Source organism: Pteronotus mesoamericanus, unplaced genomic scaffold (assembly GCF_021234165.1).
Source record: "Pteronotus mesoamericanus isolate MK-2021 breed Mesoamerican mustached bat unplaced genomic scaffold, CSHL_Meso_final scaffold_533, whole genome shotgun sequence".
NCBI lineage: Eukaryota > Metazoa > Chordata > Mammalia > Chiroptera > Mormoopidae > Pteronotus > Pteronotus mesoamericanus.
The window spans coordinates 8,488,374-8,501,578 of record NW_026555320.1 but is presented as its reverse complement, the minus strand read 5'-3'; the positions used below and the strand labels follow the sequence as shown (position 1 = coordinate 8,501,578).

Below are 13,205 nucleotides of genomic sequence, written 5' to 3'. Positions count from 1 at the left end.
TGCTTCCACCCCTTTAGGGTCTCTGCTGAGCCTCCTCCCATTGATAACGGTGGATTAATAGGAGGAAAACAGAAGTCCAATAACACGGAGACACTGGGAAAACTGAGCAGCTCCCGCACCGGCCCCAGCCATGAGCTTAAACACCTCCTCCTGACAAAGAGGGCACAGGCGTGGGGCGGGCACGCCGGGGCCTGTCACAGGCCAGGCCCAGTGCAGCCCATGGGCGAGGTTGCGGGCAGGCGCGGGGCCCACGCCCCAGGCACCGTGGGAGAGACCCCTCGCCCATGGAGATCCTGTCTCTGGGGAAGGCCAGTCCCTCTGCCTTCAGAGCTGCCCCTGGGCCGCGGTGTCTGAGGAACGGTCGGCCCGCAGCCACTCTGACGCCGAAGAGGCCGGCCTGGGCCGGCAAGGCCCGCTCCCCGCCAAGCGCCCGGTGGCCCTCGGCTGTGGTCTTGTCTCTGCCGGGCCGGCGGCGGGGCTGTTCCTCCGTCCCTTCTCGTTCCTTTGGCTGCTCTGTTAAATCGACATTGGACAGATTAATAGGAGGAAAGCAAAATTAACTTCTCATGCGTCGGAGCCACAGAGACATGGTGCCCAAGGGCCAGAGGGGGCCATGGAGGCTGGTCCCCGGCCCGAGCTCAGAGGGGAGGTGGCTTCCCGGGGCGGAGGCCAGGCCCAGGGCGGCGCAGACCGGCAGATGGGTGAGAAGGGCGACGTCTGTCGTGTGGGCAGGGCTCTCGGATGGCAGGTTGTCTCTGGGGGTGGCAGCTCCTTTTCTACCGGGGCCCCTACCCAAGGCAGAGCCGAGGCGTTTCCAGAGCCAGCAGGACTGCGGTCACCAGTAGCTCAAAGTGACCCACGTGCCAGCGTGGCCCTTCCGGGACAGCCCCCTCTGGCCCCTTCCGTCCAGAAGTAAAAATGTCAAGGACGATGTTGGCCCTGCCCTAAAAGAGGGAAACCCTGGCCCTCTGCCTCGGACGGCCCTCGGGATGGGAGGGTTGTCACGGCCATCGGACACGACGCGGCTGTGCTCCCTGGGCTGCGTGCCGGCCGCGGAGCGCCCGCGGCCCCTGCGGCCCCTGGGGGCCCGGTGTGAGACGGCGGCACGCGCGCAAGGGTCACCACCCCTGCCCGGGCGTCTCTCCCGCGTGGTGTCAGTCCAGGGAGCGGGGCGTGGCCTCCTCCCCGGGGGCGGGGGCGGGAATCGCAGCCACGGCACCCAGGCCGCCGTCTTGTCGTTCCTTAGCGCGGTGAGAAGGGCGGGTCCCTCCTCGGGAAGACTCTGGTTCCTCGCAGTGACCGGAGAGGCCAGACGCTGTGTCTGCCCCAGCGTGGGCCCGAGCCCACCCTGGGGACAAATGGCTGAGAAGTGAAAAGAAAAGGGACGAGGTGGCAGACAGGCCGGTAACAGCCGTCACCCTGTCAGGAGCAGGACGAGGGGGAGAAGCCTGAGCGCCGCGCAGGACGCTGGGGCCAGCGCGCGTGGGGTGTGTGGGGCGGGTTGGAGTCTGTGCACACGTGGTTGTATCACTGAAGTACTTGTGAAGTTGGAGACGGGGACGCGGAGGGACACGTGGGAAGGACAGATGGCATTGTGGGGGAACAGAGAGAAGTGCGGGACCTGGTTCGTGAGGATGGCACGGGCGGGACAGACCCACCTGGGAGGGCTAGACCAGAGGGCTGGGGCTAGAGGGCGGGGCGGCAGGCGAGGGCGGGACCGCGACCGGGAGGGCGGGGGACGGGGCGGGGCCGACAGTGAGAAACGGGAGGGGCGGCGGAGTCTCCTCTCTCTGCATCGGCCTTGCGTGCAGCAGGGAGCGCGCTGCGACCTTAGGCTCCTCGGGATAGTGTGCTCATGAACAAACACGGGATTGCTGGACGCGGAAAACGTGAAAACCGTCCAGAACTTAGGGATGGTTTTAAAATGAGTTGTTTTTTAAAAAAGTAATTGTTACAATAAAATGCTATGTAAGTTTTTTTTTTTTTTAAATTCCAGATTTCTTGCCTCTGGTTGACCTTTCTCCAGGGTTCCCAGACGGGGCAGGTGCTGCTCTCGCGAGCCCGGGTGCTGCTGGCCTGTCACTGGGAAGGGCTCTGCCGAGAAGGGCTCTGCCCTCGCCCGGAAGCTCCCGTTTCTGGTGCAGAGCCGCCTTTCTTGGCCCTGAACAAAGTCGCACTGTGTGAGGGGTACATGAAGCAAGGACAGAGGGCAGGCGTCTAACGCGGGGCAGAGTCGTGCCGGAGAAAGAGAGTTGGGAGAGGCGGGCTGTGATCCAGCTGCCGAGGCCTCACCAGCCTCAGTGGTCGCAGATCCTGCGCAGGGGCCAGGGGTGGTGGGGGGAGCCGCAGGCACGCCTTCCACTCGCAAGCTTCCTTCCCGAAGACGCCCCTGCGTAGAGCAGCCCGGGGCTCGCTCTGACTTCTCCCTCCCGTGATTTCTGGTTCTTAGGGTTTAGAAGGTGTATTGTCTGATCGATCGTTTCGGATGAGACTATAATCCACAAAAGTTTCGCCTCAAGTTAGAAGAGAGGGAAACTTCTTGGTCGAGATTTTTAAAGATAGGATGTGAAGGTTTAGACTACTTACAGATAATTTTTTTCCCTGAAGAAAATATTCTTCCCATATTTTGGCCGATTTTTCCAGGAGGCAGTAGTTAAGAACTGATGAAGTTAGTAGGAAGCTTTCTGTAATTGTTCCATACTTTGCTTAATTAACTTGATGTGCTTTATTCTAGCTTTTTTATAGCTGATAGTAAATAAATATCTTTAGATTTTGATATCTTGATTATATCAAAATGGTTGTATGTATAATAGTTAAACACAGTTGTTCCAGAGAGACACTCTGTTGGCTTTAACTCACAGGACTGGGTGCATCTTGTGTTTCCGTTTCGTTCTCTATGAAATGCATGTCGTTGTTACACTAGTATCATGTCTGCGTCATGGGGGCATGAAGGGGGTTGTTCACGCATGAAAGCCGTGAGGTCACACAGGGCCTGCTGAGCGAACGTGAGCGTCGGGCAGCCGCCGCTGCTGACAGCTCACAGCTAATGGTGGTGGTTTGCTGATGGTGGTTCACCAGCGGTTTCTTCCACGTGTGGATTTTGATAGAAACCACACACACGCACGCATACATTTCCTTAGTCTAATTAGTGTGCGGAAACCTGAATAGAGCGAAACAAAGGTCTGAGCCTTTCTACACTGAAGTGCCCGAGGGTTCAAAGGTGCGCACAGCCCGTCCCTCGTGTGTGGGCCTCGCTGACGCCTCCAGAGCAGGACCCCGACCGCACGCAGCGCCCGGTGGGCCTGGGGCAGTGTGGGGCAGGCGTGCGCAGGCCAGCTCTTCCCTGGGCAGGTCCCTCAGGGTCCCAGGCTGCGGCCCCTGCACGTGAAAAGTCACTCTCGGTCCCAGGAGCTCTGACCACCCAGACGGGCCCCCACCATGCCCACGCCACGGGGGCGGGGGGCGCCCCGCTGAGGTTCAGTCCTAAAGGCGGTGTGAAAGGCCCGCTCCCTCCTGAGCTGGAAGGCCCCTGGGAGTGAGGCCAGGGGCTGCTGGTGGCGCCTGAAACTCCATTAGGGCTTGAGAAGTGGCCGCAGAAGTTCGCATTCAGGCGGGAACCCACCGAGCTCCTGCCTGAGTTTGTGTATGTCAGCACCTCCGCATTAGTCCTCAATTAACAGCCCTCCCCTCCCCCCGGCTGACCAGGACCCCGTCTGTGAGGGGCGTGTGAGAAGCGGTTGGAGCTGTGCCCCCAGGCCAGGGTGCGGGGTCGTCCTCTCCCTCCCTGCACTGAGTGGTCTTGGCTTCTGGTGGTTTCCTTTCTTCCCTTCCCATGGTGATGAAGAATTCGAATGAAACGTCAGGTAGCATCTACTTAGTAAGAACGCGGATGTGAGAGTAAATAAGAGAAAAACCAGAAATACGGTCTGTGGGGTTCAGCCACAGTCTTTTGCTCATTAATTAAGCCAGTGGTATTATTAATGGTACTAGTTTAACCAGCGTAATTATCAGTGAAAGCTGCCATTTTTCCAGTAAAACCCACTTGCTCACAGTGAGGCCCGCATTACATGGCCCTCCTGCAGGGAGGGGTGCACACGCTGCAACCGTCCCGCGCCCCCCGCCCCGCGACCTGAAGCGCTGCGTGTGGGTGTGGCATACGGTGCGGTGCCCCCTTTGTGGAGCCAGAAGCCACTGACAGTTGTTTCAGGGTCCCCGTGTGTGTGAGGCACCTGTACGTCGACTCAGGGTCTGGGCCAAGCCGGAGACTGAACAAAAGCCTGGTCGTTTTCTTTGGGTTTGTCCTTTCCCAGTTTCAAGGTGTCGAGCGACTCAGATCACACTTCCGGCTTCTGCAGGCCATCGTCACCAAGGGGGACCACAACGGGCCAGGCCCACGGCAGGCGGGGGTCCCATCATGAACGGGCCCAGGGCCTGATCCCAGCAGTTGCTGTTGCAGCTCCGTGACTGTAGCTCTTGCCATGTGGCGAGAAAGCAACAGGTAAACCATTCTTAGTCCCCCCACGCCCTGACCACTGCGCGCGCCTGTTCAGTTATTTTCCGGAGGCCTGCATCTGGCTGCACAGCCGCAGCGATCCCTCCCGGGGCTGCAGTGACAGCGGCTGATCTGTCTCAGGCTTCCCGGGGGGAACAGGGCTGCCTCCGACGTCAGGGCTCCGAGCGGCCGCGCTGGGCAGGGCTGTGTGTGTCCGGGGTGCTTCTGCGCCCCTGTGGGAAATGCCGGGCGGGCTGTCCCCACGCGCGCCCTGTGCTGCGCCCGCCGCAGAGATGAGTGCCGGGAGCAGCCGCCGCCGCGGGCACTGCTGCTCCCTGTGATTGGCCTTGTGAGCGTGTCTCTTCAGGAACCGGACCTGAACGTGGTCCTGCGTCAGTGTGGCCGGCGCCCAGGGTGCGTGCGGGGAAAGCTCCCCAGGTCGAGTCTGCTGTTTCCCGCCAGCTGCCGTGACAGGCTGCCCTCGTCACCCCCTTGGAAGGCAGTTGGGGGTCTGTGTTCTGAAACCCCGGTGCGTGAGCCAGGGCGCCCTCCGCTGCTGGCAGGGCAGCGGGACCGCAGTGTGGCAGGGCTGCAGGCGGAGTGGGGGGCTGTGAGGGGCGCCAGCCCCGCCCCTGCTGCGGGACAGATGCACGTGGCCTCGGCCCGCGGTCCGCGTCTGTAGGAATGCGCCCCTGTGCCCGGTCCGCTGGCTTCGGCCATGGTGTCCTTGGGGTGGTCGGTGGCAGGCAAATGGGCAGAGCCACAGTGCCCGGCCCCGCGTCTGGAAGCAGAGGGCGGAGGCGGGTGGCACGCGGCCTCTGGTCCCCGGGGAGTGGCTTGCAGGGCGCCAGGGCGGCCTGTCTGCCCGGTCGGTCCGCAGCGGTGACAGTGTGCGTGTGCCACAGGTGCCGCTTGGAGACGCAAAGAGCTCATTTCCTGGTTGCCGCGTGGGAGCCCTTCTGTACCGTGTGCGCGGCTGTCCGTGTTTCTCTTTTCCCCGAGGCACGTCTGGGCCTGCCGCTCGCCGCGCCAGTTGCCGCCGGGACATGGAGGTGGTGTGGAAGGGCGCGCGGAGGCCGAGGGCAGGGACGGCTGCCTCCTTCCCAGGGCCGAGCTGGGAGGCAGGAGGGCTCCACCCAGCCTGTCCATGCGCACGGGGACGTGTGGGTCCTCCCTGTGCGTGGAGTCAGTGTGACAGGCACTGAGTGTCAGGCCGCGGCCGCCCACACCTGGGCCTCGCTGCCTTTGTCCTCGCTGCGGTCCGCGCTCCGTCCTGAGTCCCGTGAACTGCTTCCATCCGGTGCGCGGCGCTGAGCCCGGGCTCTGTGAAGACAGACGAATGGGAGTACGATTTCACAGCGGCTTTTCCTTCGTGCCTCTGAGAGTGAGGTCGTCCCTTTTCACCCTGGAGGCCATGTGGGGCTGTTTCCACTGCCCAGGGAAGCCTTGCGTGGCGGGGTCACATGTTAACCCCTGGTGACCTTTATGTAAGCGTGTTAAGTCTCAGGTGAGTTGCAGCCAGTCCCTGAGGGGACGGGGGGCAGTGGCCTCTGACGTAGCCTGAACCGTCACTCGTGTTCTGGAAGCTGAGGGCGTCATCGGTGTTTGTGTTGCCTCTTGACGGACAGTCTCGTTTTCGGCCAGGCGTGCAGTGTTCCGCCCTCCTCATGGGGGAGGCTGTCTTGGATCAAGACGGCCTGGCTACCACCACTGAAGAGGCACAGGTCAGACCGCCGCTGTTGAACCGTCGGTGCCCCTGGGCTACTTTACCGCAGCGACGAGAGGCCACCGGGCACCTGCCCGTGGCCCCAAAGGCGTGTGGACCGGCCTGCCTGACTCTGTGCTCACTAATATTTTCCCCAGTTCTAAGTGAACAACTAGAGTAATTGATTTTTATGGACAAAGAAACTTATGTAGCTGAAAATCCAATTAGCGCATTTTGGAGCAAAGTTATTTTTTAAAATACATAGTAAATAATGTTCATATGCCTCTTATCACCGTGTTGGGAAGAAATGAAAGCGTGAGAGAAAGGGGAGGAAGGTTGTCGTTCTCATCTTTCTCCTCCCGCTCTGAGCCCTGGAGCCAATGACACCGGCGTCAGGGAAGCCGCCGCCGCCCTCTGGGAACGTGACCCACGCCGGCCCATTGCAGGAGTGGTGGTGGGTCCCAGCCTTCGGCCCTTGGGTTGTCTGCTCCTCGTGCCTCACTCTCCACCTTCCACTAGTGCGATACCTTTAGATACGGGGAGTTACTTTGCCAGAAAAAGGAAGAGTGAATTGGTGATGCTTAATGAACGAGCCCAGTGGGTTCGATGCCCAGTCGGAAGAACGGAGCCCTCATCAACGAGGAGGCCCACGGACGCGGCCCTCACCCGTCAGCCCTCGGCGCCCCGGGTGCCTTCGCCGCACAGTCCTCCGGCTGAGAACACGACTTACTGGGACAGTGTGTGGTTTCTGGGGGAGCGTTACCAACTGTCTTTACTCAGAGCAAAGAGGAAACACTAGGTGTATCTTTGTGGCGTCTTAGAGAACAGCCTCACAATGAGGAAAATCACCGCCAGCAGGAAGACGTATCTGATTTCTGTCATGTTGCCCCTGCAGGGTATGTGAGCTTCGAGTTGGTGTCATTCTGAATTTTGTTTTTTTTCCTGACTTTGCAGGTCAGCCCGCGGTCAGAAGACGCATCGAGATTGCTCTTCTGGGTGGCCCCGTTCCTGAGGAGCCATGGAGGCGCCGTTCAGGGCCAGAGGATTAGTCTTGCCTCTCATTTTCTTCCTGTTGGAACTTGCCACCGCCACAGAAATACCACTTTCAGGTAAAGAGGCAGCTTTAGACACCAGCTCTGGAATTTCACCATGGGTGTTGATTCTAAGAAGGGCAGCCCTCCGTCCTCAGTTTACTGGTGCCTTTCGGTTCCGGGCGGCTCACGCCAGGTCTTTGCCGCCCAGGCTGTGGCCCCCTTTGCAGATGAGCTGGGGACTAGGGAGCATTGTGCCACGTGAGATTCTCTGAAATGTGACCCATGGCGTTCCTTTTATATACGCAGGTTTGCTTATTTTAGGGACAGTTATGATTTAGAAATTATTGGTACTCAGCTGATCATGGTAGAAAAGAAATGGAGTGGACTTTGTATTTTCTGTAATGGAAAATGAGTTAGGAAAGATGAGTTAGGAAAATGTTGAATGGCCATTTTTATACCGTACAAGTAAACACATCAGACGGTATCAGCTGCAAATCTAAGTATGTGCTGTGTGAATTTATATCACGAGGTTAGTCAGTGGTTTTATGGAACTACACATCTTAGCACATGCTGGTAGAAAACAAATGCAGATTTTTGGAAAACGTTTAAGTGAGTCTTAATTAAAAGTTCAAAAAACAAAGTGTCTGCAAACACAACGCGTGTAATAGTGCATTAACCGTGCCGTGTAGAAGTCTGGGAAATTTCTCTGTGATATAAGCATGTGGGACTCAGAAGACCTTTGAGAGGCTATTTAGATGTTTTATCCATAAGGTCAAAGCGCCATCACACTGTGCCTCCCGCATGTGGCTTCGAGAGTTGGGTCACTAGAGGCGCCGGCCGTGTATCGGCGTCTCGGCCCGGGGAACGGCCTTCCCGGCCGCCTGAGTTCCCGAGGGTCGGCCTTGGCCTCAGAAAGTGGAGCACACGTTGCAGGTGGGAACACCGAACGGGATGTGTCCTTCTGAAAACTGAGTGCCTGCAAGGAGAAGAGGCTGTCGCTCTGTGAGAGGGGACGCGATGCATTTAAAACCACTTTCTGGGGCCTCCTGGGCTGCCCGGCCTAGAGCCTCACATCGCACGCCCTGGGTGGCCCCGCACGTGCCAACCCCAGGCCAGAGTCCCTTCTCCGCTCCCTGGAGGGCGGCCAGGCCTCCGTCTCCAAGGCCCCTCCTCTTCAGGAGCCCCGCCGAGGTGCAGATCCGGGGGAGACGCTCTGTGAGCATGACAGGCTGAGGTCTGCTGGCTCGCACCCAGGCGTGTGCGCCGCCCAGTTGTAGGGGCGCCGGAAGGAGCGCACAGCAGTTCGCCCGCGGTGGGGTCTTGCGGTTGGAGGCGGTAGTGCCTGGTCAAGAGCCGGGTTCCTGGCGATCCTGGTGGGAGAGGGGTCGATGATGTCCTGTTTCCCCAGCGTGATCCCTGGCCCGCAGGCCCGACCGTGCTCTCTGAGAAGGTCTGCTTCCTCTGCGTCCGCGCGTTGTGTTCATCGGCGGCGAAGGTGGGAAGTTTTGTCTTAATCCGCAGCACTCGATTCAGTCCTGGTTGTCTCGGCTCCTCACGCATTTTCATGCTGTGTCCTTAGACAACACTTGTTATAAAATATTAATGACATGTTTTCAGAACAAGTGAACACTCTGCATTTAGTTCAGCACTCTAGAGCACTCGCTGGCAAACAAAACGAAGGCAGGTATTCAATCTGAATGTCAACGTGTCGGGTGTCTCTGTAATTGGCCTAATTATGGAGAAAGGATTTATAATGTAGAATATATATTCTTATAACACCCAGAGGTTACGAACGCCATTCCCCGAGTAATTAGTTATTGCTGAAGCTTTACAACCTTGGCAAATTTAGGCGAGAATAATGTTCTAATAAACAAGTCGTTCACAAGTCATTAGCTGCTGTCTCGGGGACGCGTGCTATTGTGCTCCGTCCCTCACCATTTATAACTGCAGTAAAATTTAAACGTGTGAATTTGCAGTGAGTGCAAGGCCCACTCTCCTTAGGAAGAGTAGTCGTCAGAAACAAGGTACACGTCAGCGGAGGCACGGGTGTTTCCTGCGTGTTGTTATCTGTTAATGCCTGGTGGATACGGCTTGAACTCAGGTTCACGTCCCTAAGGCAGTAAAACTCAACTGCCAGATTCATTAGGCAAAGGGACGGCAGAGTGAATTGGGAAGTTGGGACTGGCATGAGTTACTGTCCCAGGCCGACCCTCTGTCACATGTGGCCCCTCAGGGTGTCAGAGGGGCGAGCGGGGCGACCACGAGACCAGGCCTTTCACAACAGCCCTCCGTGCAGTTGCGGCTTTCCCACCGTGCAGGCCCTCGCACCGTGTCACAGACGCTGTGGGCGGGACGTCGTGGCCCAGGCACAGATCAGGGCGTCGGCACCCGCTGGGCTGGATAGTTTCAGTGAGGCAAAAGCGAAAACAAACAGGTTTGCTTTCGATTCTCCTTGTTGAAGCCGTGGAACAGTGTTGCCCTGTGTCCACCCTAGAGCGCATTCCCCTCCCGTGCCGTGCGCGGGACCAGGAGGCATTCACAGAGCGGCTGCACGGCGTCACAAAGTGCCACCGTCGCCTCTGGCCCTCCGCCGGGCCCTTCTGGGAGCACCGTCTGGACTTCAAGGACAGCGGACAGGTTGGGGCCACACTAGCAGGGCCTGTGGCGGCTGCCACTCAGCACGGATCTAGGGAGCCCGTCACGTCAAGGTAGACAGAAAACTGACAATACACGTTGTCATTGATTAAATTTGAGTGTTTGAGCAAAATTGAGGATGGTAGCAAACACGTGTTCCCCACTCGGAGCTTCATGGCTTCCGACAGCCAGAGCTTTTCTGATCTGATCAGTGAGATAGTAGCAAACGTGCGTTTGGGGTATCGCGCAACGAATGTGTCAGCGCTGGGGGCCCTAACCCAGTGAACCAGTGCTTTTCCCAAACGGTTCTTGTGTGGTGTTACAAAACCACGCGTGACTGAGAAGGATCCACGGGTGAGACGCTTTCACAGGACAGAGTACGCGAGTGCCGCTGCGATGCCAGAGCCCACGTGGCGGTGGCTGATCCGGGCACTGCCGCAGGGTGGGGCCTGGGCACCGTCCGGCCGTCAGTGGGGCTGCGGACCACCTCCCGCTTTCAAGGACAGATCGGCGTGGGGCTGGACTGTCGTCGTATCTCTAAGCACCGACTCCTGCAGCAGGTTCGAACCAGATGCGTGTGAGAACCCCATCTGCCGTGATGCAGATCTGCAGCGAAGGGGGACTGTGCCCTGTTCTCATTACAGTTGCTGTTTTTGATAAAATACGTGATTTTTTAACATGGAATGGGATTATTTTAATTTCTAACGTGGTAAATACTGTTCTGTGTGACTCCTATGAACAAAGCCACTTTAGAATCGTGTAGAATTTTTAAGAAAGTCAGGTGACCCTGAGACCAGAAGACTACAGCGGCCTGTGCAGCTGGAACCCCTGGTTTTATGGACGCGGCAAGCGAGCGGGCGGGGCGGGTGTGATGTGCCGGCCGTGGGCCCTCCCTGTGACCCACCCCACTCTGCAGGGTGGCCCCTCCACGTCCGTCTCCTAGACTTTCTTCAAGTTGCGTTTCTTAGAACGTATTTGCCAAAGGCAGGTTCCCGCCGAACGGGGGGCGCCTCTTGTGAGCCCAGCCCCCGTGGGGCCTCGAGGGGGCGAGAGCCGTGCTCAGGGCCCTGTGTCCACGGGGCGGCTGCAGGGCCTCGGTGACGGGCCTTCACACGGGTCGTGAGCCGCGCCGCGCTTCCGCGTGGAGCCCAGCCTCGCTCTGCAGCCTCGGCGCACTGCACGCCCGTGCGCATGTGTGTCGTTCCTGCCGGGGGGCCGGGGAGCCGGCCTCGCACCCCAGAAGGCCGTGGGGGACGCAGGGAACTTGGGGAATGGGGAGGAGAACGGCAGGCAGCCTCCGGGAAACCGCTGACTCACGAGGGGGGGTGAGCTAAAAATAGAGGGTGGGGAGGCCGTGTCTTCCCTGGTAATAACTCGTCAGACGGTTCATTACCGTGGATGCAGGTGTCGGTTCGCGGCCGGGCCGCGGCCCTGGCGATGGGCCGGCGCCCGCTGTGAAATGAGATCAGCTTCTGCACCGCGTCAGCGCTGTGCGTCTGCGCCTGGAAACTTGTCACGGTCCCCGACTCGGTGCGGGGGCATCGCCGAGGATGTTTACCCGTGTGTGTGTTACATGGAACAAGAGGAATGAAAATAAAACCCAGTGTCCAATAGTAAGAAAAGTATTAAATGTGATCACATATCAATGGAAAGAAGTCATGTAAAAGTAGTAAGTTTCATATAATGTCTGAGAAAACTATAAAGAAATATGAAAAAAAAGACCTGCCAAAATGAAAGAACTAAGTGATGATGAACAGGTACTTCAACAGAGACGAACTGCCAATAATTTAAAAATAGGTAGTTTAAAGCGGTAATGATACTGCAGTTTTTTTCTGCTTTAAAAAGTGGCCCATCATTACGGGTTTAAATCCTGGGTGCGTGGGCACATGCGGCAACATGAAGTAATGGCCAGGGATTGTGCTCCTTTGAATGAAGTGCACTGTGCAGAGAGGAAGTCAGATTTGTTCCATAGTTTTCACTCTTCTATAGACCTTTTGCCTATCGGTACAGAAAGCATGTTTTTTAAGGTATTTCTGTTAGAGCTGGATTAGCCTCACTCAGTGGTTGAAGACTCTTTTAAATACCTTCTTTTACCATTTAGTTCAACAGGTTCCAACAATCACAAAACAGTCGAAAGTACTGGTTGCCTTTCCCTTTGATGAATATTTTCAAATTGAATGTGAAGCTAAAGGAAATCCGGAACCAAAGTGAGTATTCCTTCACCTGGAACAGTTGTTTGAATGTGTGAAACTTTCTCCTTTTGACTCCAGCCGCAGCGAGCTTGTTGTGGCTGAAGGTTAGGGCCACCAAAGCACGTGGCTGCGTCTGTGCGCGTGCAGTCGGGCTCCGCCCCCATGCCTGTTTGCCAGCTGAAACCGTGTTACCATGCAGTAAACCGCCATGTGCTGGGTCCTCCGCAGCGGCTTCGGCCCTGTGAGAATGCCCGCCTGTCCCTCGCCTTCCAGTGCGCATGGTGCCCGGGGATCAGCAGACGGCTTTCTGCTTCATGAGAGGGTGTGTTCGCTGAGCCAGAAGTTGACGCGTTCATCAACAACGTCCTGTGCACGTTGATCACTACGTGTCTTTGAATGTGACACCTTTGTGGCTCTGAACAGGCCACGACTGGTATTTTTCGAGCCGCCGCAGGACTGCTCAGTCATCAGGTGGCAGGACACTGTCTACGGGTGCGTTACCACCTGGGGTTTTCTGTGACGTAGATACTTGGTGCTGCAGGTCATTATAGGGGCTGACGACGTTATTTCAAAGCACCGTCTGTGTTGGGGAAGGAAGAAGTGTATGCCGAGAAGGGGGGGCGTGGGGGAAATTCTAAAGTTCCAGGCGGCAGACGATGGGCAGTGAAACTCCGTAGTCCTGTCGATGTGCTGACTGTTCTAGATCCGTTAGTGAGGCGTGCGTCCAGGGAGGACGCAGTGTGGGTTCTCCCCGCCGCAGCAGCTCCTGTCTCGCCCTCCCGCCCGTCCAGGCTGCTCCCGCAAAAGGGCTGCGGCCTGCGTGTGCTCACCAGCAGGGGCCGGGTCGCGCTGTCCCCGCCTCCGTCCCCTCGCAGGGTCGGGGAGGGAGGGCAGGGATGCGCTCTTTTATAGGGACCCTGATCCCCTTAACGGGGACCCCGACTCGTGACCTCACCAACTGCCACAGGCCCCGCCCCCTCACACTGTCACACGGACTTTGGGAGACAAACTTTCAGTCTACAGCAGCTTGGGAAGTGTTTTCTACCATATTCTAGCAAGCAAATAAATGTGTGTGTGTGTGTGTGTGTGTGTATTTTTTTTTTTTTTTACCATAAATGTCTTGGTTTTATGTATAAAGGTTTGTGCAT

At 57.6% G+C, this 13,205-nt stretch overlaps 1 protein-coding gene across 1 annotated transcript in view; it reads left to right on the top strand.

Annotated features, from left to right (window-relative positions):
• Positions 1–13,205, top strand: part of CHL1 (cell adhesion molecule L1 like) — a 98,476-nt gene that overhangs the window by 42,224 nt on the left and 43,047 nt on the right. Inside the window, exons 2-3 of the mRNA XM_054594729.1 lie at positions 7,152–7,306; positions 11,967–12,072. Coding sequence (XP_054450704.1) covers positions 7,216–7,306; positions 11,967–12,072 — 197 coding nt within the window. The 5' untranslated portion in view covers positions 7,152–7,215. The remainder of the gene's footprint in view (positions 1–7,151; positions 7,307–11,966; positions 12,073–13,205) is intronic.